General features: G+C 35.9%; 1 protein-coding gene across 4 annotated transcripts; it reads right to left on the reverse strand.

The window, feature by feature from the left end:
• Positions 1-17,004: 17,004 nt before the first annotated feature.
• Positions 17,005-25,479, reverse strand: LOC125492265 (DNA mismatch repair protein MSH6-like). Of its 4 annotated transcripts, XM_057391312.1 has the most exons (7): positions 25,257-25,479; positions 25,018-25,090; positions 24,424-24,493; positions 22,406-22,496; positions 22,211-22,313; positions 22,061-22,114; positions 21,555-21,965 (listed from the first exon to the last, which is right to left on the reverse strand). In XM_057391312.1, exons 4-7 carry the CDS (start codon positions 22,468-22,470, stop codon positions 21,837-21,839), a joined length of 351 nt encoding a protein of 116 aa, XP_057247295.1. In that variant the 5' UTR covers positions 22,471-22,496; positions 24,424-24,493; positions 25,018-25,090; positions 25,257-25,479; the 3' UTR covers positions 21,555-21,836. The 4 variants fall into 4 exon arrangements, with proteins under 4 accessions (XP_057247298.1, XP_057247295.1, XP_057247296.1 ...); XM_057391315.1 differs by lacking the exons at positions 25,018-25,090; positions 25,257-25,479 and adding an exon at positions 17,005-17,236 and having other exon boundaries at positions 21,891-21,965; positions 24,424-24,522; XM_057391313.1 differs by lacking the exon at positions 25,018-25,090.
• Positions 25,480-26,787: the final 1,308 nt, after the last annotated feature.

Consider the following 26,787-nt stretch of genomic DNA (forward strand, 5'->3'; position numbering starts at 1 on the left):
ATATATACATATAAATATATATATAGAAACCTAGAGTCACGGTCAGAAATAATATCCTTTGGATCTCCATGTCGTCTCATCACCACATGCTTAATGTAAGTCTTAGAAAGCTGCTTCTTTTTCCATGTCTCCTTAATAGGTATAAACACGGCGGTTTTGGTCAATCTATCCACAACAACCCAAATGGTGTCATTCCCACTTCTCGTTTTAGGTAAGGCAGTCACAAAGTCCATAGAAATAGAATCTCACTTCCATTCAGGAACCTCTAAAGATTGAAACTTCTCCATAGGTCTCTTATGGTCTATCTTCACCTTCTGACAGGTTAGGCAAGTAGGCACATACTCCGCTACATCTCGCTTCATATTTGGCTACCAATAGATAACCTTAAAGTCTTTATACAATTAATCGCCCCTAGGGTGCACAGAATATGGAGTATTATCTCCCTCATCCATAAAGCGTCTCTTAAGGTCGTTACACTTATGTGGTACACCAGTGGCGGATCCAGGAATTTATGAATAGTTGGTCACTACCGACTAGGTTGCACAGAATTGGCTACGGGTACGGGTACGGGTACGGATACGCGTATCCATATAAGATAATCCATGAATTTAAATAAAACTACTTCAAATAAAATCAATTTTGAGTTGGCGTTCTTTTAACGTGGAGGAGAATGGAGAAGGTGGAGGAGATGGAGGAGGAGAAGGTGGAGAAGGTGGAGGTGGATTTTGAGTTGGCGTTCTTTTAACAAAAAAACTTGAAATATCCTTCGTTTTTTTCCTTTTCATTCTGAAAATTAAATTAATACTTTGAATGAGAATAAATAAGTCGATTGAAAAAACCAACACAATACAATCAAGCAAATGATTTCTAAAACATTCTAATTCCTATCCTTAGTAACATATTTCATAAATCACAAATTCACATCAATTTCCAAATCACAACACAATCGTAATGACATCCTAATCTAATTTCCAAAATACAACACAATCAAGAATGATTCAATCAAGAATGAAATCAAATTGACAAAAATTCACAAATAAACATCAATTTTCAGCAACAATTTACAACCCAACAATGATTCATGAAGAATAATTCAACAATTTTCAAGAATGATTCAATTAAGAAGGTTGAATTAGAACTTTAAGAATACCTGAAGTTTATGCCTGCTGCCGCCGCCTGCTGCCGGCCTGCCGCCGCCTGCTGCCGCCGCCAGCTACCGGCCTGCCGCCCTCTATTGCCTGTTGGTGTGTTGGTCTGTTGCAATTCGCAAAACAAAGACCCAAATCAGATTTTTTTGAGACAAATATAAACCCTAACAAAATCAAAACAACAAAATCGAAATGCTAATAACAAAATAAAACAAAATAAAATCAAGCAAATATGAAATAGCAATTCACGTTATCGGTTATTCACCGGAAAACTCACCAACAATTGCGACTTGCGACTTGCGAGTTGCGAGACTACACGAACACGGAACACGGCGCTGCTAAGACTAGTCGACTTTGTTCGACTACTCGACTGAAGACTGAAGTGCGTCGCGAACTCACCGGCAAACTCACCGGAGTCCGGAGGTGCGGCTGCGGCGCTGCTACACTTAACCCTTAGGGTTTTTTACTTTCGCGAAGGAGAAAGAGAGAGAAAAAAGAAGGGTTTGGTTAACGCTGAGAGTGAAAACGCTGAAAATGAAAAAAAAAAATTTTTTTTTTTTTTAAATAATAGTTGGTCACGTGACCACACGTGACCAACAGTAGATCCGCCACTGTGGTACACACCACCTCCCTTTAAACCTTAGACTCCCATCATCATGAATCTTAAAATCAGCTTCCTTACCTTGCTTCATTTTCTCCTTGATCTTATATAGGTGCTCATCACCAACTTGACCCTCTATGATTTTATCGAAAACTGACAAACCCAAAGAAAGAGTACTAAGTCTTGCCTCAGTTTCCCCAAGATTTAAGATTTCTAAGCTCAACCTTTGCATATCTCGACACAACTCCTCATGAACTATTAAAGCATTCAAAGTATGATTCGATTTTCGACTCAAGGCATCAGCAACCACATTTGCTTTCCTTTCATGATACTGGATATCTAGATCATAATCCTTAATCAACTCTAGCCATCTTCTTTGCCTCATATTCAGATCTTTTTGGGTGAAAATGTACTTCAAGCTCTTATGGTCTGTAAATATCTTACAAGTTGCTCCATAAAGATAATGTCTCCAAATCTTCAATGTAAACACTATGGCAGCTAACTCTAGATCATGGGTAGGATAATTAGCCTCATAAGGTTTCAATTGATGCGACGCATACGCTATTACCTTACCATTCTGCTGTAACACACATCCTAGACCATTCTTCGAAGCATCACTATATACCTTAAATCCCTCATTCCCATCAGGCAGGGTTAAAACAGGTGCAGAGGTTAAACGATCCTTCAAAATCTGAAAAGCTTCCTCACACTTTTCACTCCACTCAAACTTGGACTCCTTTTTCATCAAGTTGGTCATAGGTCTTGCTATCTTCGAGAAATCTCTCACAAATCTTTTATAATAGCCATCTAGACCTAAGAAACTTCTAATATCTGATACGCTCTTTGGAGTTACTCACTCTACTGAGACTCCTTCCTTCGACACATAGTGACCCAAAGACGCTACTCTCTCCAAACGAAACTCACACTTAGAGAACTTGGCATATAATTGGTTTTTCCTCAATGCATGTCTCCAAAATAATCCTCAAGTGCTCATCATGCTCAGCTTGATTCCTCGAATATATTAGAATGTCATCAATGAAAACCACCACAAACTTATCTAGAAACTCATGAAAGATCCTATTCATTAAATCCATAAATATAGCAGGAGCATTGGTTAACCCAAATGGCATTACAGTGAACTCATATTGACCATAACGCGTTCTAAAGGCAGTCTTAGGTACATCCTTATCAGCTACCCTCAATTGATGATAATTTGAATGTAAGTCAATCTTTGAGAACACACTCGCTCCATTCAGTTGGTCGAATATGTCATCTATTCTAGGCAAAGGATATTTATTTTTGATGGTTACATTATTCAACTCCCTATAATCAATACATAGCCTCATGCTTCCATCACTAGTAGAATAAATGATATTTGCTGCGGTGATATTGTTGCGATTTTACCTATACGCAGCAATATAACACGCAAAAAGAAATAAAAAATAGAAATTGACAATATTATTGCTGCGGTTCCCGCCCAAAACCGCAACAATATTGTTTAACAGTTATCATTTTAAAAACATGTGGGCCCTGTACAACTAATATTGCTGCGGTTTCCACGTAGGACTGCAACAATATCATTAAAAAAGAATATAAAACCATCTGTTATGGTTTTTTCCCACTATCCTTCTCTCAACCTCTCACGCCTCTCCTTCTCTCTCTCATCCAAACCCTCAGCCGTTTTTCAAACCTCTCCTCTCTCCTCTCATCCTCTCACCTCTCACATCTTCCCTCTTCGTTCGTTGTTCAAACCTCACCAACGTTGTTGTCGTTCACCTCCCACCAACGTCGTCGTCGTCCACCTCCCACCGACGTCGTCGTCGTTTACCTCCCAAGCTCTCACCAACGTCGTCGTCTCCACCTTTCATTCTCTCACCAACGTCGTCGTCTTCACCTCTCACCAACGCCATCTCCTTCAAACCCTCTCACCAACGTCGTCTTCGTCGTCATTCACCAAGCCGTCGTTCGCGGTCGTCGGTCGTCGTTCGTGGTCGTCGGTCCTTGTTCGCGTTCGTCTTCTTCGCGTCTTCTGTCATCGTTCACTTTAATTTCAAGATATGTTTTGTTATTTACCTTTTTCTCTATTTTTTTTTTCGTTTTTGTCGTTTTTTTGTTTTTAGAATTTTCTGTTTTTTTTGTTTTTATTTTCATTGTTTTTTCGTTTCTCAAGTTTGGTTTGTAGTTAGATCTTTTTTTATTTTCAGTTTTTTAGTATTATTTGTTCTTATTAGTCATTTATTGGTAATTGTTTTTTTAATTTTGCTTTTCAATTTTACATTTTATTCTTTTGTAATATTGATGTAATTATATTTTGCTTTTCTGTTTTTTTTTTTTTTTTTTTTTTTTTTTTTTTTTCTTTTTTTTTTTTTTTTTTTATTGTTTTTTCTTTTCTTAAGTTGGTTTGTAGTTAGATTCTTTTAATTTTCAGTTATTTTTATAATTTTGCTTTTCTATTTTACATTTTATTCTTTTGTAATATTGATGTAATTAGATTTTTCATCTTTATATATTAATAAACATTTTATCTTTAGTTTGTCTGCAAATTTAATGGATAGTGAATATGTTAACTGTTTGGTTTTAATATTTCAAATTTAAATGGCAAATGCAAAAAAAAAAAAAAAATTCTGTACCAGGTCATATTGTTGCGGTTTTCGCCAGAAACCGCAGCAATATACTGGATTTTTTCTGATATAAATGATAATATTGCTGCAGTTTTGTGCTAATATGTTGAAATATTGCTGCGGTTAAAAATCGCGTGCAGCAATACATTATTTACCTATTGCTGCCCCCTTAATTGTTGCGGGCCCAAACCGCCGCAATAGGCCACTTTTTTACCGCATCAATAAGCATTTATTCTACTAGTGCATCCTTTTTAATTTCTTCACAAATAGCACAGGAGCTCCCCAAGGTGATGCACTAGGCCTAATATAACTTGCAATTGCATTTTCAGCTCACTCATCTCATGAGGTGCCATTATATAGGGTGCCTTAAATATAGGTGCAATTCCAGGATCTAAGTCTATGGTGAGCTCAACGACTCTAGCAGGTGGCATACCTGAAATTTCACTTGGAAACACATCCATAAACTCGTTAACAAATGGGACATCCTCAAGTTTTACTTCGAGTCCCTTACCCACATCCTGCACACTACAGAAAAATAATTCACACCCTTTCCTCAACAATTTCCTCACTTGCATAGCAGAGATAACTCCAAACTTCCTAGGTTTCCCAAAACGCCTATAGGATGTCAATTTTGTCAAAGGGTTTCTCAACACTACCTTTTGAATCTCACAATCGATATTGGCCTTGTAAATACTCAACTAGTTCATCATCCCAAGAATCACATCTAGGTCTCCCAAACTAAATCTATTAAATCAGACGGAAAGACACAACCTCCTATCTTCAAAGGCAGGTTTTTAAACAGCTTGGTGCACCTTATGACTTCTCCAGTAGGAATACTAATAGACAAGTCAATTGGTTCAAAATTCACTAACCCCAGACTCTTTAGGACAGAAGATGATATAAAAGAATAAGTTACCCCCTAATCAAATAGCGTTTTAACAATTACTGAGTTAATAGAAAAATTACCAGTAACTACATCGGTAGACTTCTCAGCTTCATTCCGACTCCTCACGTACATCTTTCCCGCAGGCTTATTCTGATTGGGGTTATCACTTGCATGTTTATCATATTTCCCCTGATTATTCTGCTGCCCTCCAGGCTTAGGACCTTGGTTTCCTGACTGGTTGAACCTTGACCTAACCTGGTTACCATTCCCTTGACTCTTCTGGTCTTTTCCATGCTTATCGTAGCACTCGAACTCCCTATGACCCTTCTTTTGGCAGTAGTGGCAAACCACTAGGTCTCCCTTATAGTATTATTCAGGATGATTTTTGTTACACTTCTTACAATTGTAATTTCTTTCAGGTCTACCCTTGTTACGGTTATCATGGTTATTTCTCCCTTGGAAATTCGCATTGTCATTTCGATTTTTCTTGAAATTCCCTTAGTTTCTCCCAACATTGAAGTCTTTCCTTTTCTCTCCTACCACCCCATTTTTCGTATCCCTCCTTGACTGTAAACCATAAATGTGAGATGCTCTCCCATACACAACATCTGGGGACGTAAAGGTCTCACCTCCTAATCCCAAATGAAACTCACCAGTTAAACCTTGCTCAAACCTCTGGGGCCCTGCGCCTTAACTCCTCAATGGCTTCAACTTCAGGTGCAAATCTAGACAGGGCTATGAATTTGCTATAGTACTTAGAGATGGTCATACTACCCATCCTAAGGTTGATGAACTCTTGGGCTTTTTGCTTCCTCATAAAGGCAGGGTAAAACTTCCCTCTCAAGGCAATCACAAACGCAGCCCAATTGAATCCTTCAGTCGCACTCAGTCTAACCCCACACTCTCTCCACCATAGATCAGCTTCATCCTTCAGATACAACACAGCCTGACCCACTCTCATATCTCCAGGACAGTTCACTATCTCAAATTGCTTCTCGAACTTCCTAATCCAATTCTCTAAGATGGTCGGGTCAGATTGCCCCTTAAAGTAGGGTGGTTTAACCTTAGCTAATCTTTCAAACATTTCCCCAGCAGTCTCTGGACGCTCAGCTCTTGAGTCAATTTCTCCGCCAAGAGGCGAATAGCAGCAGCTAGATCAGTATTGTTGGTCATTCTACTCCGGAACCTAAAAGTAATATAACTCTACTTTAGGTTCCAGTATAACTTATATGTTCATCTAATAAGGCAATATTTGATTTGATCATTAAAGATCGCATCAACAAACAATTTCTCACTAGTTTCAACATGAAATGTTCTCTAATCATCACATAATCATTCATGTAAAATATATTCATATCCACATGTAAGTAGACACAAGCAAGTAAGCATATAATCACAAAAAAAAAATTAAAATGAAAAATATTCCCATCACATGTCAAGAATAAATTCTTACTCACTCATATATAAATTTAATAACTTTTATTCTTCCATAAAGGGTATTTAATAAAATTAATGTAATATTATACTCCCCTAAAACAATGATTCTAAAAAAACCTATTTATTACTGTTGGTCAAATATCCAACATTATTTCTATGATAAAACTAGTATACTATATATTATTAACCAGAGACATAAAATAAATCTAAGATACTACATTGTTAGTCCTATCCTTAGCTTTTTGATACAGATCAGGCATAAATGTCGCATCATTAGTTTCTTCTTCTTTCCCATCCTCATCGATGTACTTTCTCTGCCGCTTGGATCTTCGAATGTGTCGAGTATTTTCATCCTCCTCAGGTTCAGTTTCAGTCTCATACCTGAAATAAGCATGATAGATGTTGGTAGGCGTGTCGCGCACCTAACAAAAATAAATAACCTAACTAATCCTCCTAACTATGTAGTAGGGTAAGTCAGAGTCGAATCCACAAGGAGAAAGTTGTTCTATGATTAGCCCTTAAATAATGGTAAGACGAAAGGAGATTAATATCAAGAATAATGGTGAAATTAAACTATACTAATCAATATATAAATAAAAGACTCTACAGTTAAGTATCCCCACTAGCACGAAGTAATACAAAATAATTTCTACCCCAAACTAATCAATTAAATGTTCACAAGGAAAAGTATACCCTATAAAGTACCATAAACCTCTCCCGAGTATCTATGGCTTCTCTAATATGCATTCAGCCTACTCCCGTGGAATCATGCAAATTAAAGACATTAAACACGACACTTTAACTTCCTAACAATCCATTCTACCTACTCCCGTGGAGAACTTCATGTCCTTAATTGAAATACTCAAATCCGTCAAAACCAACTCCCGTTGTGATCAAGACAATGGAATCATAACAATACTAGTTATCCCTAATCTAGTATTGGATATGCACAATCAATTAAGCAAGAACAATTAACAATTAATATGAGAATTTAAAGAAACAATCATGAATTAAACATACTAGGGTTCAACTTAACCATAGATAAAAGAACTACACTACATGAAATAAATAATGAAATCTAAATCTAAAAGAAAACATAATAAAGAAATCAAAAAAGAAACTAATAAAACTCATGAATTAATGAAAAAGAATAAAAACTAGGGTTTACACTAAAAACTAGAGAGAAAGAGAAGAAGAGAGAAAACTAAAACCTAAAACCTAAAGAAAATAACGTGAGAGGGGGGAGGAGAGAGAAAAAGAATGAAAAACCAATCTAAATAAATATTAATCACCTAATATGACTTGGAAAGTAATTTACAAGATAAGGAAAGTCTTAAATAAATCATTAATAGGCGGATTAGTGATCCGCGCGTACGCGTGGCAGATTCCAGCAGAAACAGTGCAATCTTCCGAAAGGCATAACTCCTTGACTAGAAGTCTCCTCGGGGCGTGCCACCTATCGTTGGAAAGTCTTCAAGTCTAGTTTCCAAATCTGGTGGAATTACTCGATTCTAAGAATCACATCAAAAGTTATGATCAGAAGAGTAGACATGACTCTTTTTCACATTTCTTCTAATGATTTTCCGCTTCGTTTTCGCTCAAATTCGTACTATAAAATATCTATGACGATCCTTATGCATTGTAGCTTCCTTCCAAGTGCTCCTAATCCTCAAGCTTAATTAATCATACTCCAAATATGTCTCAATGCCTGAAATTCATCAAAAACAAGAAAACATACCGAATAGGAGTAGAAAAATATAACTTAAGAATATAATGCAATCAATGAACCTAAATATGAAATAAATGCTCTAAAATGAACCTAAATGCAACTAAAAACTATATATAAATATGACTTATCAAACTCCCCCAAGCTAAACCATTGCTTGTCCTCAAGCAATAAGACATAGACATCGGAAAAGTTAGACAACCTACAATATAGGACTACAACAGGGCTAAACACTCAATTGAAAACACAAGAGATATAATCACTACATAAGCCAAGCATCGAAACAAGCTCGAACAAAGCCGCATAGCATGTCATGTATCGCAATCGACTCTCCAATCAAACCACAAACCATCTCTCCCAAACTGGATTTAACCAAACCTGTCAGACCTCACTATAGTTATGTGCACTCAAATCTCTCATGTGTTTAAGGGATGAATAATGACTCTCAACCTAAATCAGTCGACTCAGATGAAGCAAATATTCTTTAACTTTGACTTTTTGACTCACTTAATACTCAACAATACAATACATAATGATCAAGAGGACTTTTAAGGGTTGTAATGGGGCTGAGGTTAAAGGTATGGAAATAATTTGGGAATTGTGGTGGAAAAACCAAGAAGGGGGAGCATCATATAACTGAAAACATGACCATAAAAGGTCATAACAACTCCATGCAACAACCAACAATCTCCAAATCTAATCAACAACCTTTTTCACTTAAGAAATCAATCATAACCCTTTTTATTTCACTTTATTCACAACTTCTTTTTTCACTTCTTTTTCATTTCATTTTTCACCTTTTTTTGTGTTTCTTCTTTAAAAAAAAAATTTTCATTTCAATTTCCAAGCTCACTAAACATACTTTTCCATCCTTCTAAACCACAAATAGAGCACTTTCATTCAATACAAACTAAACCAAAACTAATACTCGCTCCCCCAAGCTAGGTTTGGGACAAGAATCAAATGAGGCCAAGGTTTATAATGTAGGTAATAATCGAACAAAGTCAGAAAAGGCTCAGTGGGGCTAAAGGAAGGATAATATGAAAACAAGAATAACTCTGGAGCTAAGATCATCAAATGAAACGCCTCAATCATATCAAAATGTATGCACTATCAAATATCAAGGAGTACCAAGTCAAAGTCAAGATCAATGCAACAACGAGGAACTAATCACACATGAAAGAACATAACTGACACAGATACGTCAGTTTATAGGCACAAAAGCTCACTTAGGTTAAGGTGTCTGCATAGTAATGTTAAATCGAGCCAGAGAGAGATCAATCAATCTTACCACAAACAATCAATTGCGAAACAATCTGCTATGAAGTATCATGAACAAGATGATGACACTTAACAAATGTAGTAAAATATCAACAAGGTTCTCAAAAAGTTTTAGCAGTAGTCCCATAGATGCAACTAAAATGATGAAATCTAATATGAGATGAAATATGCTAATGCATCTAAGAAAGCAGTACAATTTTTTTGGTTACACGTAAACTCCCGCTCCTAATAAGCAGTACAAACCGTGCAACATTCTACGAAAGCAATAAATCTACACTAAAAAGCAAATAAATGATAGAATATTCCTCCCCCAAGCTAGAATTTGTAGTGTCCTCATTGCAAAAACCAGTGCAGAAAAGGAACGAAAACCAACCCCTAGATCACAAAATCACCAAAAACGCCCACCAAAAACCACAACACCACAAAAACCACAAAAATCCCACAATCCAAAAATGCAATCAATGTGTTGAAAAGATTTGCAACAAGAGGGCATCAATAGAAAAATCCAAGCAAAAATTTTAAAGTCATATCAAGAATATCAACAATACAAAATAAAAAAGCTTACTACCCAATTGAAGTATCGAATAAGCTTAAAAATCACATTGCACGACTTCTTGAAGACTAACTTGAACTGTTTGTAGCCATTTGCACAAATCCTACAACAATCATCAATTAAAGAAAGAAAGAAGAATTAGATGATAATAGGAAAAGGTAATAATAAAAGAAGAGAAAAAAAATGAAAAGAAAAAAAAATAAAAAATAAAATCTGACTAATTTAAATGAAAAGAAAGTAAAGAAGAAGGGAAAGAAAAAGGGGGAAAAAGGAAGAAAGAAAAAGAATCAGAGGGAAGCGGGTCTTGGCCGAAGAAAACAGAAGCTGTGATGATGATGGTGGTGTGCAGGCTGATGGTGGTTCACGGTAGGGCGGAGGGCGGTAGACACGAAAAGGGGACAGAGGAAGGGAGTATCACTGTAGCAGACGTGAAGAGGAGAAGAGGAAGTGGTGCGTGTATGGGGCGACGACGAATTCCGGTGCGAGTGGTGGGGGGCGGTGAAGAGAGCAGGGGATTGGGGGACGAAAAACAGGGAGATGCTGGTGCGAAGGCAATGGGTGTCGGAGATGTGTGGCGCCGGTGAGAAGCAGAAGGACGGCAGGAGAGGATGGACTGAGGCAGGGTATCGGAGGTTGATGAAGAAGTGAAGGAGTGGGGGGAAGGGACGCGCGTACAGGCGCCGGCGAAGGAGTTCGGTGCCGATGGTGATGGTAGGCGCCGGTGAACGGAAAAGGTGACAGTGGTGGTGGGGGTAGATTTTGTTTTTTTGTTTTTCTGATTTGTTTGTTTTTTTTTTTTTTTTTTTTTTTGAAACTCGCTCCACCTAAAAAAAAAACACATCAAAGTGGTTAAAAACACTAGAAACAAAGATGAAACAAAGTCAAAAATCAAAATAAAAAAATAAAAAAAAGAGAAGAGAAAATAAGTCAAAACTCGGGTTGCCTCCCGAGAAGCGCAACTTTAAGGTCTTGCTTGACCGTTTAAGATTAGTAGACCACTCGTAATAGTTCAATGCTCGAAGAAGCTTATCATATGTTCCTGCAAACATCTCAGAGCATATTATATAACAGTGAAAAGGAAAAATGAAAAATATTAGTCCTAAAAAATTATTAAAACTACAAAAAGAATAATCAAACGAAAAGTTATATTTACAAGAAGAAAAAGAAAAATCGTTAGTCTTTTTACATGACTCAAAAAAAAGGAAAAGAAACGAATTGTACATTGTTTACATTATCATGAAAGTCATTCAAAAGGGGAGAAAGAAGGAACGATGGAGGATATAATAATATAGGGGAAGAAGATATAATATCAAGTTTCTCAGAGAATGGAACATGAGATTCAAAAACAGTAGGTGGTAGCGACAAAGACTCATAAATCACCTCACGCTCAACTTGACTTTCCTCCAAAGAGGAAATTTCAACCATGACTTCTTCCTCCTGCAAAACATCCATCACATTAGTCGTTCTTTCAATCTTTTCGTCATCCCAATAGCTCTCATTTATTATCCACCCCTCATTATCATCATAAATAAACGGATCGGGGCTAGAATTCTGAGCAAATTGACATTCAAATTGGGAAGAGGGGTCGAAACCATCTATTAATGTCACATCACAAGAAGAAAAATCATGAGAAGTAGACTGACAATTAGAACCAATAAGGGGTGGTGACATGTAAGTTTGGGTGGAAAGAGCAGATGAAGCATCTCCCACTCATAAGTATCTCTAGCCAACCACTCAATTAAACCCAACAATAATCAGGCGATTGGAATAGAAATCCTCCATTACACATAGATTCTACCACCATCCTAGTTTCTTCATTTAACCCCTCATAAATCACTAGACACATATCCCACAGTTCAATTCCATGATTAGGACCAATAAAATCACCAAGTCTATGATAATACTTCCAAAACACTTCATTATCATATTGAGAAAAAGAAAAAATTGCTCTAGAATTACTAACATGTATATGGGGTTCACAGAACATATGAGGTAATTCAGGAGAACTCATGCAAAAATTGGGAGGATTTTGATATGATGCATCAAAACTGTAAACATGAGAATTCCAGAAATTATTACTATGTTGCCTAGCAAAATAATTATCCCCATCATCAAAATAGCATGACTTCATGATACAAAAAAAAAATAAAAAAAAAATAATAAAAATATTCACAAAAAGAGGAAAAAAAATATATACAATTTAGTCTCACCAACAATAAAAACTAACTAAAATAAAACCGTCTCCCCGGCAACGGCGCCAAAATTTGATAGGCGTGTCGCGCACCTAACAAAAATAAATAACCTAACTAATCCTCCTAACTATGTAGTAGGGTAAGTCAGAGTCGAATCCACAAGGAGAAAGTTGTTCTATGATTAGCCCTTAATAATGGTAAGACGAAAGGAGTTAATATCAAGAATAATGTGAAATTAAACTATACTAATCAATATATAAATAAAAGACTCTACAGTTAAGTATCCCCACTAGCACGAATAATACAAAATAATTTTACCCCAAACTAATAAATTAAATGTTCACAAGGAAAAGTACACCCTATAAAGTACCATAAACCTCTCCCGAGTATCTATGGCTTCTCTAATATGCATTCAAGCCTACTCCCGTGGAATCATGCAAATTAAAGACATTAAACACGACACTTTAACTTCCTAACAATCCATTCTACCTACTCCCGTGGAGAACTTCATGTCCTTAATTGAAATACTCAAATCCGTCAAAACCAAACTCCCGTTGTGATCAAGACAATGGAATATAACAATACTAGTTATCCCTAATCTAGTATTGGTATGCACAATCAATTAAGCAAGAACAATTAACAATTAATATGAGAATTTAAAGAAACAATCATGAATTAAATCATACTAGGGTTCAACTTAACCATAGATAAAAGAAACTACTCTACATGAAATAAATAATGAAATCTAAAATCTACAAAGAAAACATAATAAAGAAATCAAAAAGAAACTAATAAACTCATGAATTAATGAAAAAGAATAAAAATAGGGTTTACACTAAAAACTAGAGAGAGAGAAGAAGAGAGAAAACTAAAACCTAAAACCTAAAAGAAATAACGTGAGAGGGGGAGGAGAGAGAAAGAATGAAACCCATCTAAATAAATATTCAATAACCTAATATGACTTGGAAAGTAATTTACAAGATAAGGAAAGTCTTAAATAAATCATTAATAGGCGGATTAGTGATCCGCGCGTACGCGTGGCAGATTCCAGCAGAAACAGTGCAATCTTCCGAAAGGCATAACTCCTTGACTAAACGTCTCCTCGGGGCGTGCCACCTATCGTTGGAAAGATTTCAAGTCTAGTTTCCAAATCTGGTGGAATTACTCGATTCTAAGAATCACATCAAAAGTTATGATCAGAAGAGTAGACATGACTCTCTTTTTCACATTTCTTCTAATGATTTTCCGCTTCGTTTTCGCTCAAATTCGTACTATAAAATATCTATGACGATCCTTATGCATTGTAGCTTCCTTCCAAGTGCTCCTAATCCTCAAGCTTAATTAATCATACTCCAAATATGTCCTCAATGCCTGAAATTCATCAAAAACAAGAAAACATACCGAATAGGAGTAGAAAAATATAACTTAAGAATATAATGCATCAATGAACCTAAATATGAATTAAATGCTCTAAAATACAATCTAAATGCAACTAAAAACTATATATAAATATGACTTATCAGATGTTCTCCCTAGTTTTGCCCCTAGCATTGTCAAATTCTATTATGACCTCGTCATCACTAGGTATTTCTTTCCTCAGAATGCGACGCATATTCCATTCAGGGTTAGTGTATTCCCTATCGTCGAGGGGTGCAATGTCTTCGTCGACTTCATCGTCACTTGTAGCTTCCTAGTCTAGCAGAGATGTTTACGAAACTACAACACAAATAGATAATCATGAATAAATACCACATCATTGGCATGAAAACAATAAACATTACACTTACCACATCATATCCCCTCCCCTATCCCACCCCCTACCCACCCCTACCCCCCACCTCCCTACCCCTCCCTACCCACCTCCCTACCCACCCCCCTCACCCCTACCCACCCCACCCCTACCTACCCCTCCCTACCCACCCCCTCTCCCTACCCACCCCCACCCTACCTACCCTTCCTACCCCCTCCTACCCACCCCACCCTCTCCCTACCCCCTACCCACCCCACCCCCTCCTACCCCTTCCTACCCCTCCTACCCCGACCTACAGGACCGTATTTGGGCATGGGCGAGAGGGGCAGGTGCCCAGGGCCCAAAACACATAGCACAAATAAGTAAAGGTAAAAGAGAATAAAAGGAAAAATAGAAAAAAATGGAAAAGAAAAGATCATTGCAAAATTGCAAATGCTGCCGATAATTAAGCTTATTACGAATTAAGTTTCTTCTTCAATTCTCCCACTTGTTCAAGTCAATGTCAAACGCTCAAAATTTGTTGGGTAATTTCTCTCTTTTCTTTGCAATTTTTGTTATTTATTCGACTTTTTTAGGTTTTACAAATTTTGAATTTTATTACATCATTTTTCGACCTAGAATTCTTATAATTATTTGAGAATTTCAATGACACACTATATTTTTTCATAGTAACTAAGTAATATACATTAAATGAATTTAATTTTTATGAAAACTTGAATAAGTTTTGTGAAATCAGATTGTCGCTGATTAATTTTAATGAATGACTGAACTCGAAAATAGATTGGGCAATAAAAGTAGACAGATTAGGCCATGAAAATATATTTTTATTTTTATGTCATGTTGAGACTCTTAAAGGTTGTTAATGCATATAAATTTCAATCTTTTTTTAGTTTTTAGTCTTATACTCCCAATTGTATTTTCATTTAATATAAAATTTTGATATTTGTATATTGTAGAACTGCATAATGAATCGGAGTAATAAAATAATAAATTAAATTTTACCCCTATTGTTTATTGTTCTAAATAAGTTTAGATTAGTTTAAAATATTTTATTAAAAATAGTGCAAAGCAAATTAATTAAAAAGAACATACCCTTAATCCATAAATTTTTTTAATAAAATTTTAATATTATCTAATATAAATTTTAATTAGTTTTTATCACTTGATTTCGGTCCATGTTAAATTTTTCCGGTTTAATGGATTGTTTCTATAATGGATTGTTGCAACTTTTTTTCGGTTTTGCAAAATTGCAACTTTATTTGTAATTTCTTTATTAATCATTTAATTGTGCATCTTTTCAATTTCTTTTTTTGGGTTTTCTGATTGACATATTAAATAATCAAGTACTTACATCCTTATTTTAACATTTCTTTCAAAAATTTCGGACCAAAAAATTATTTATTTTTCGGTCTAGACAGAAAAATAAAACATTCAAAAAACCTTGGGCTTCCAAAATCTCAAAAACGGGGCTGCCGACCTACGCCTTACACCCTTCTCAACCCCCTACCCCCTTTCCACCCCCCTCCTACCCTACCTACCCCCCACCCCTTACCCCCCTCCTACCCCACCCATCACCCCTCCTACCCCCTCCTACCCCTTTCCACCCCCCTCCTACCCCTACCTACCCCCACCATCACCCCCTCCTACCCCCTCCTACCCCTTACCCCCTCCTACCGCCCACCCCTTACCCCCCTCCCCTACCCCCGACCCCCGACCCCTCACCCCCCTCCTACCCCGACCCTCACCCCCTCCTACCCCTACCTACCCCCCACCCCTTACCCCCTCCTACCCCTACCTACCCCACCCCTACCTTACCCCCTTCCTACCCCACTCTCCTACCCCCTACCCTCCTACCCTCTACCCTATCCACCCACCCTCCTACCCTTCCTACCCCCCCCTCTACCTACGCCCCTCTTACCCCCGACACACCCTCCTACCCTCACCCTCTACCCTACCCCCCCCCCCTCCTACCCCCTTCCCTCCCTACTACACCACCCCCTACCCTACCTACACACACCCCCTACCCCCTTACCCTCCTACCCCCTACCCCTTCCCTCTACCCCCTACCCCTTCCCTCTACCCTACCTCCCCTCCTACCCCTTACCCTCCTACCCCCTTACCCTCCTACCCCCTACCTCCTCCCTCCTACCTACCCACCCTCTACCCTACCCCCCCTCCTACCCCCTTACCCTCCACCTCCTACCCCTACCTCCTACCCCCTACCTACCCCCCTTACCTCCTACCCTCTACCCTATCCCCCCACCCTCCTACCCTTCCTACCCCACCACTCTACCTACGCCCCTCCATACCCCCTACCCCCTCCTATCCCCGACACACCCTCATACCCTCACCCTCTACCCTACCCCCCTCCTCCTACCCCCACCCTCCTACCCCACAACAAGAATGCCAGTCTTTAGCGTCCGAAAAAATCAGACGCTAAAAACGTGGAATCGGACACTAAACATATTAGCGTCCGCCAACGGACGCTAAACGGCTGATGCAAAACCCTTGGTCGCTAACTCTACAAATAGCGTCCACAAAGCGGACGCTAAAAAATTAGCGTCTGATCTTTCGTATTTAGCGACCGTTTCCAAGACAGTCGCTAATTAGCGACCGTCCGAGAAAACAGACGCTAGCGGTCGCTAATTAGCGACCGTCCGTAGCAGATGCTAATTAGCGACCGCCAGGCGGTCGCTAATCCTGGCAGTCGCTAATTAGCGACTATTTTCTCGGAGGATACGCATTTGCACTTCTTTTTTTTATTTTTTTGCTTTTGATTAATTGATATTAAATGTAATAAAATATGGAATGATGCAAATACGATACTTCTTTAATTTAATTATTAATAATAATGAATGTGATTACAAGTGAAAAAATAATTCTAGAACTAAATTTTAGTATACTTAGAACAAAATCTAATACATAATTACATGTACACTTTAAACTCCACAACAAAAATATGGAACCAAAACGAACTTCAAATCTGGTATCTGGATCGAAACCAACTTCAAATCTGGAACTCAAACGCAAATCTCATAACCCTGCAAATCAACAAAAGCAAAGAAATTAATGAAATTAACCAGAAAAAAACAATTATTAACAGTATTAGACCAGCCCAAATTACCATGTGCACAAGCACAAATTGAAGATACTGCAACACCAGGTGCAAAGCAAAATAATACATCTAGACACCTACACCTAATTCACAAAACCTCCACAAACTGCGGTAAAAAAAATGGGATTTTTATGTATACTTTTCTCTATTTTAACAAAACCAGCAAGCGAATTACGTTTCTCATACCACAAACTAGGTAACACTGATAAGCTTCCCCAGATAGCTCAAGGAGCACGAATCCAACAACCTTCAAATTATCCACTTACGGCAAATATAGCTCAATGATATAGCACAATCCCACAATCCAGTTTCCTTTTTCCTTTCCTTAGGGAGTGGTTAATCCTATCTTTTACAACTTACTAATACAATCAATAAACTGACCGAAATTGGAATGAATGGACTGACCACCAACATGATTACCACTAAAGCATATAATTTTTTCAACACCTTTTACTACTTAACTACTACTAGTCCAAACTCCAAAGTCTATCTACAAAATGAATGATACTGGAATAAACCTAACTACCAAACTATAGAATTCAACACTAACCAAGTCAAAGCTAATGACATTATAAAAAATGGACAACATGACCAAGAAACCAAAATACTCATGTCATAACTCCCACACATCCCACAAGGTCCTTTAAGATACACCACAGAAAGAAACATCATAGCAAAATAGAGAAGTGTCAGCAACCATAAATATTTGAAAACTTCAGAAATAAGAAAAGCAAAGACATCTCACATTTTCTACCTAGCAACAAGAAAATAACTCCCACACATCCCACAAGGTCCTTTAAGATACATTGAACAAAACTATTCAACTGGCTATATGTACTTTCCAGCATGCAACAACTCAAGGTTGGAAGTGAAGAGGAAATCAATTTTACTAGCAATTCAAATTTTCCTGGTTATATGCGAGCTGGAATCTTGAATTTATAATACATTATGTTGTAAATGTTAAATAGATTACCATGCCGGAACAAGATCCTAGAAAAGCATGAACACTAAAGCAGAAAAGAAGTGAAAGGTCTTTGGACCAGAGATGCAGAGTAATCACATTTTCAGAAAATAAGCATTTTATCCTTGACCTTGTTAAAGGAGGATAATTATACACTAAAAGACCATAATTTCGTACAACCACGAAACAATAAACGAAAGCTTTTTACTATGAAATCCACAGCATGCGAATAATGTCATTTACATGATTTAAGGATAGCATCATGTGTGTAAACCAGAAATTGTAACGCAAATCTCAAGGGAAACTGCAGAATCCATTTCAAAACAATCATTTTATCCTTGACTTTGTGAAAGAAAAGGATAATTACACACTAAAAACACCATAATTTCGTACAACCAAGAAACAATAAACGAAAGCTTTTTACTATGAAATCCACAGCATGACAATAATCAGTAATGTACAGGTCCAGTAATTGCCAGATTTAGAATCAAAATCAATCGAAACATGAAAAGGATTTCTTGAAAAGTAAAATTACGATTTCGATATAAAGCATAAATAATTTAATAAATAGCAGTACATATATCAAAATGCATATATGGAAGAATGAACAAGTAAATAAACATATTGACACAAAGCAAAATATGAATGGTAGGTTCAGCTAGTTCTACGAGACACCAGTTGTTGGAACAACAATACCCAGGTTTTCCACATTGTAACTTTCAAGACAATGATCTAGAGCTTCAAAACAACAAAGTGCTAGTTGTCTCCTTGCAATAATGCAAGTGTCTAGCAAAATAATACTACCAATTTAAGTACAAGTCTAGTAAAATTGTATACCATACATGGTTGAATGTCTTATGTAAACTGAAAACTTATTGTCAGAGCTTAGTAAATGGCCAATTAGACTTAGATTATAAACTAGTTATGTTCACTATGCACATAATGATGTTGAGTAGTTTGTGCATACAATTATCAGTGAGTTTTGAGAGTCCTAAGTTCCAAAAGAGATAATTCAAGTGTATTTATATATGCTTCTTAATTATGATACTCTAGCCAGTAATAACTGATATACATCTTGCGTCATCAATTCATATATTAACCAAACTCTTAACTTGGTGGTCTCATCTCAACTCTTGAGTTCTAACTTATAATATCATGTTAATCTGTCTACATACTATTATTTTTGTTCTTACTACTTATTATCTAGTGATTAAAAAAAGAAGAAGACAGTAGCATACATGGCACAAGTGGCCGTGGAAGAAACACTGTTTTAGAGTTATTGATGAGAAGTGTATCAAAAAATGTGAAGTTGGTGAGAGGTGCATCAACAACTAGTGGTGAGAAGTGCATCATAATCGAAGAGAAGTGAAGTTCCAACAACTAGTGGTGAGAAGTGCATCATAATCGAAGAGAAGTCAATTAAGTTCATGATTTAAAAAAAAAAAAAAAAAATTTGAAGCAAGGGGGTGTGTTGGAATTAATACTTCAAATTTGTTTTAAATAGTTTGTTATTTTTGAGTCAATTAATTAGTCAAATTATTATTAGTACTTTCGGTTATTTAGAAGCATGTGGTTAGTGGGTTAGTATTAGTTAGTAAGTTGTGGGATCATGGGATGGTTCTCCCTTACTTTTAGCTATCACTTTGTTATGTGTTAGGCTATTTAATACCCATGTATTTCACTATTATGTTTTACACGAATGCAATGAAGTAAATCAGTTTGTTTTGCTTTATCTTTTGATTTTTTTCCAATTCTTTCATTATTTATCTTAAAATCTCAACATGGTATCAGAGCCAAAAAGATCCTGAGAGCTTGTGATGTATAAACATACAACAACAAAAACATTGAGCTTTGAAATTCTCTTTTCTTCTCATGGCATCAAACAATTTTTCAGTTTCTATTCCTATTTTCAAAGGAGAGAATTATCATTCATGGCTAATCAAGATGCAATCATACTTGAAAATCTTGAGTCTATGGGATAATAATGAGCGTGATATTAATCCTACTCTTCCACAAGATCCAACCCTAGCCCAAATAAAAAAACATGACGAAGAAATGGCAAAAAAATCAAAAACACTTTCATGTCTTCATTCCGCAGTGTCGGAAGAAATTTTTACAAGCATTATTTCTTGTGATTCTCCCAAAGAAGCATGGGAGAAACTGAAGGAGGAGTATGAGGGAAACGATCAAACAAATTTGATGAAAATCTTACATCTCAAGAGGGAATTTGAGATGTTGGAGATGAAAAAAAGTGACGGTGTTAGAGAATATGGAGGTCGATTAATGTCACTTGTCAACCAAATCAAATTACTTGGTGGAGAATTTGACAATCAAAGAGTAGTTGACAAACTACTTGTCACTCTTCCGGAGAGGTATGAAACTAAAATTCTATCCCTTGAAGACACACAAAATTTCACAAAATTAACAGTTTCGGAGTTAATTAACTCACTCCATTCTGTGGATCAAAGGAGGATCATGAGAAACGGAGATAGTGAAAGCAAAGGAGAAAAGGCCTTTATAGCTAAGTCCTTTTATCGCAACAGGAAAGGAAAATTTGTCAACTGCACTCATTGCCACAAAGATGGTCATGAGGTAGATGATTGTTGGCATAAAGGAAAGCCACAATGCTTTAATTGTAAAAAATTTGGGCATTTGGCTAAGAATTGCAGATTAAAAAAAGAAGAAGACAGTAGCATATGGCACAAGTGGCCGTGGAAGAAACACTGTTTTAGAGTTATTGATGAGAAGTGTATCAAAAAATGTGAAGTTGGTGAGAGGTGCATCAACAACTAGTGGTGAGAAGTGCATCATAATCGAAGAGAAGTGAAGTTCCAATAACTAGTAGTAAGAAGTGCATCATAATCGAAGAGAAGTCAATTAAGTTCATGATTTAAAAAATAAAAAATTTGAAGCAAGGGGGTGTGTTGGAATTAATACTTCAAATTTATTTTAAATAGTTTGTTATTTTTGAGTCAATTAATTAGTCAAATTATTATTAGTACTTTCGGTTATTTAGGAGCATGTGGTTAGTGGGTTAGTATTAGTTAGTAAGTTGTGGATCATGGATGGTTCTCCCTTACTTTTAGCTATCACTTTGTTATGTGTTAGGCTATTTAATACCCATGTATTTCACTATTATGTTTTACACGAATGCAATGAAGTAAATTAGTTTGTTTTGCTTTATCTTTTGATTTTTTTCCAATTCTTTCATTATTTATCTTAAAATCTCAACATCATAATCGAAAAAATAATGAAAGAGAAATCTAGAGAGAACTAGAAAGACTACATTTTAATATATATTTTCATACTCACATAATGAATAAACAAAATAACCTTTAAATAGGCATACAAAACACTACTAATAACATGTTCACCATGTAGCCCACTACTTCGTCTACTTGCTATCCCACTAATTAGACCATTATCTAGACCACTACTTGTTAACACAGTCTCTAATTATTACCAACTAATCCTAACTATTAGGAAAACTATTTGACTAAGACAGAAGAATAATAACCAAATTCCAAACATAATTGCTCTAAACAGGAGCTAAATCCTCAAAAAATTAGCAAAAGAATACAGAAAAGGGAGGAAAATCAAACGTATAATATATATTAACCTTCATATACTGCAGATCAAGCTCTTTTACGCCAATATGTGCATCCATTTCAAATATTTCGTAGAATTTTCCCATCTGAAATAACAGTCCAGCACAAGCAATACACATACATTTAAATTATTAGGAAACAGAAGGAATAGCAGCATAACAACTCATGATTCATGTAATACCTTGAAGAAAAGGACTTTGTCCATATGCTTTGATTTAAACTCCCACCATTGTCTCTACAAAAGATGATAAAATCACAAAATCAGACATAAGGACCACCAACAAACCAAAAAAAATTACTACCAAGCATTGTTAAATGTTAGAATATTCACCTGACCGCCAGTCAGTTTATTCAGAAAGTGAGGGGGCAAATAAAGAGTTCTGGGATCATAACCTGCATCACCAGGAAGTCTCCTTTTGGCATCTCGACGATCCCTATCACAAGAGAAAGGAATTCACAACAATATAAGATTCACCCTCAAAAAAAAAAAAAAAACAAGAATGTCAAACATTTAACCAAGACATACTTTCCAAGAAATGGGAACTTCTGTTCTTCACGAATACCAAACCTCTCCAATGCATCGATAGCCATGCCGTCAACAACATTCTTTGGCTCCTCTACAAGAAGACAATTCACAGTCAAAATAACAGAAACACATACTTGAACCGCTAACCAGTAAGGAACAAGCAGACTAAAATAAGTAGCAATAACGGGTGAATTTTATCTAAAGCCAAAGAAGATAGAGCTCTGTCCCTAGACATAGCACACAAAAACTATAAAAAAAAATACACAGGAAATGCACCCATCAAGAAAAGATGCAAGACTCTGCATTCACATAAATGATGCAGAAAATTATTCATGATCAGCAAGCTATAAAATTCAACACCTTATAAATTAAATCAATAAAACAATAGTCCTATTTTAATGTCATAACCCACAACAATTTGTTGACAAAGCAGCATCAGTTATCACATTCTATGGTTATAAGAGACTATGATTAACTTTAACAATAACCTTGAGTAACCGGTTTCACCGGCTTGCTACCAAAATCACCAAACGGAAACCCAACTTTCTTCTTCTTAATCATCATAAGTTATTCATATTGGTGAGTACAGTTCTGGACAGCTGGACTGTAAGAAAATTTTAAGCATATAATGTCACCTAAAAGGCTAAAACACATATATCACTTTTATTATCATCATTCAGACCCTATTGTAGTTTACACTCTGGTTCTTGCTTTGAACTAAAGTTAGGTTTTAAGAGTTTAAGAACTTAAGGTGACAAAATACAATGCTTAAGGAGCTTAGGTGGGCATTGAAAAGGGCTAAGTTAGATAAAGGAATTATTACAGTCCAGGGAGTAGGAACTAACTTAGTATTTTGAGCTGGAATTTGGGTCTATATGCTCTAAATTGGAAGCATTGGCCTTAAGGGTAATCTCAGTGCTGAAAGATTTTTCATGTTCACCAAAGTCGTTAATAAAAACATTATGCTTAAGGTCATACAAAAGACAAACTGCCCAATACAATTTTCTTCTAAAGCATCACTAATGTTACTCTCATTATCCTCAAGAATACAGGAAGTATAGGTGCCCTTAGTATTGTGATTGTCTATATGTGTGTCGGCTCCCCCTGTAGATAGCAAATTATGGGAATTATATATCCCAAGTAACAATAAGATAAGGAAAGAAATATAACAAAAGTATATTTTTTTTCCTAATACGTGTACTCCGTAATTTTTTTTTCTTGATCTTGTAAGATTTTGCTTGGAGAAAGGACTAGCATATGTAGTAATATTTTTCACTTGCTTGCTTATGTTGTCAACTTGTGTAATTAATAGTGGGCTTAAGCTCGTATTTCTTCTCCTCGTATTGCGTACGCCTCGTCTCTTGTATATAAGTTCTTGAAATTGACTACGCTAATTAAGCCTAATATAAGATATATATCATGAATACAAGAAATTAACATGAACTAATAAAAGTCATACAAAAAACTCATATATAAATATAAAATTTATTCAAAAGACTTAAATTAGGGATAAAAATATGCAATAAAATGAACTAATCAGGTATCTTACTAGATCAGCAATCAGAAAAAACTAAAGTATCACATTCAACTATCCATCATAATACGTTTAATAATGTCTTGACCAAAAACTTTACAGGTTGACAATGGTATGACTTAAAGATTCACATGTTATATAATTTACCAGGAAGTAAATTGACATTCAGCAAATAATAACATTATTAAGAGTTCATAATGGACTCAAAGTTGGCACTTTTGAATTACATTTTGTTACTCAAGTATCTTAAAACAGTAGCATAAAAGCATGCTTCCTGATTAATTGTCATAGACTTCAGGGGCGGTTCTTGGCCCATGCTGTATAGGCGACGGAATAGAGCCCAAAAATAGAGAGTCCCCAAAATCAGGCCCGGCTCACTACCGGTCTAACCGGTTCAGTGGAACAGGGCCCCAATAATTAGGGGGCCCAAATTTGGTTGGCATATGGGAGGAAAAAAGAAAAAACAAATCCCACGTAGACTTACTGCAACTCCAAAGACGGCAAGAATGAGACCTTCCATCTTTATCCTTCCACAATTCTCTCTCCTCTTCTTCCTAAAAATCCCCAAAAAATCATGATATTATTCAACTTCCCATAATAAATTTAATAATCACTCTCTTTATTTAAGGAAATCATCTCATTTCCAATGTTAATTGTAGCCAAAAAAAGCTCAATTTCATTACTCTTTGTATATTTCCAATTCTCCTCAAGAACAAAGATGAACATTTCTAACGAGAAGAAAAATTTGTGCCTTTTATCTGCGATTCAAATTCAACTCCTCTCAACTAATATCTAAGTAATCGATTTTTTTATCATCCAAAAAAAGACTCAAATGGTGGTTTACAAATTACAATATGGCAAGAACAAATTCTTCAATTTTGATTGTGGGAGGTCCGGAGGTGAAAAATCAACAATGGTTGTGCTAATTAGTTATCAAAGTATTCAATTTTAAGGTAATTTCACTTTTTTTAGACCATTTTTCCGGTAGAGGTTTAAAAACAATTCTGAAACTTTATAATGTGAAATAAAATTTATAATATGTAATTCTTATATTTTTGATCTTCTGCGTATTTCTCACTACTAGTTTTGGATATCTTGGTTTCTCTCTATTGAGTGTTGTCTACCATCACTTGGTATTCTTCTCCGCAAATCTGCATATGTACAATTGTTGGGATGCAAATCAAAAAGAAATTTTTTAATGTTGTTTTCAGTTAGATAATCATGTTTAAAGTAAGGTGAATTTTTCAGATTTCATCACTAATGACCGTTCTCCAGTGAATTACAGATAACAAAGCAGGTCTATCAAGTTTGCAGTACCTTAAGTAGTTGCACAGATAGCAAGCTTCAATCTTTTGTTTCTTGACTCTTGTTTGAGTGTTAATTCAGAACATAAAATGGAAGATTTTTTGGGAATGAGCTCTTTGTTTGTAGCTTATGTCTGATGAGTTTCGTAGGTGTCATGACACTAGTGAAAAAACTAATAGAGTTTTGTGTGTACCTTAAGAATGCTAGCTTATGTCTGATTAGTTTGATTTTTTTAGTTTTTGATTTATTTATGGAACTGTAAGGAACGCTTCATAACACATAATAATAATATAAAAAAAAAATTCTCCTTTATAATTTTTTTTAAAGGGCCTCATCTTAATGGATAGCACAGGACCTCCATATCTCATGAGATGGCCCTGCCCAAAATATATGATATGTATTAAATGTTTGAAAGAAAAAGAAAAGGAAAGCATTTGGATCAGTGGTAAAGTGGTAGGGAATGGGGGAAGGGGCGCTGGTTCGATTCCAGTTAGAAGCAGATTTTTTTTAACTTTTTGTTGTTTCGACTGCTGACTCATCAGTCATCACCACTCACATTAATAACAAGGCGTGCTTTTTTTCTTTGGCGTTTCAATCTCCAATTTTCCATTAATGTTACTCTTTTCTCTCTCTTCCTAACTCTCTCTCTCATTAATTTCTATATTCATACTCTTTTTTTTTTTTTGCAATTTTCCAATAAAATTAACTCTTAAACTTCTATTCCAACAAATTTGCGGAGAAGTTCAAGAGATGCATGTATGGTTTTAAATTGTATTACAACGATTTAATCTTCATTTATTTCATGAAATTGAAGATTAAACCTTCATCAACTTATATAGGGACATCATTCAGCTCCTTAATTTCCCTATATAAGCAACTCTCAAGACATGCAATATGTACCAAGCGAAATTCTGCTTATCGAAATACAATGCTCTCTGAATTCTAATCTACGCCATTAGATTTTGAAGTAGTCTGGATAATTTTCTTTTTTCGATTTATTTAACTTTCGTTTTTGTTTTTGGGGTTCAATCATAATTCTGACTTTCTAATTGAATGTATTTTTTACTTCTTTTTTTCTACAGATTTCAGATATAGTTGTTATTTCATCCAATTTCAAAGAATCGTGAATCATCCAAGGGTTATCAATTGGAATCAATCAAGCAAATCTTCGTGTTTTCTAATCTATCTCTATTTTTATTTAATTTCTCATCTCTATTTATATCTAAATATTTGTTTGTTTATAATTATTTAATATGTTGAGAAAATATTCTTCTGGGCATGAAAAACGCAAAAAAAAAGAGAGTAGAATAGTTGATTCAATCTCAAAAAGGTGCTTTGAACAGTTGCTTTGGATATTTTTTATGAACTAAATATGAAGGGCCCAATTTTAAGAGTGTGTATAGGGCCCCTGCTATGTTTGCCCCGCCCCTGATAGACTTCATTTTAGACATTTCAATGGAGTCGATTTTATCGATAAATTTAACATGAGTTCTCATACAAAAACAAACATAAATTGAACCAAATCATGCAAAACACAACCTGA

This window comes from Beta vulgaris, chromosome 8, assembly GCF_026745355.1.
Source record: "Beta vulgaris subsp. vulgaris cultivar EL10 chromosome 8, EL10.2, whole genome shotgun sequence".
Taxonomy (NCBI): Eukaryota; Viridiplantae; Streptophyta; class Magnoliopsida; order Caryophyllales; family Amaranthaceae; genus Beta; species Beta vulgaris.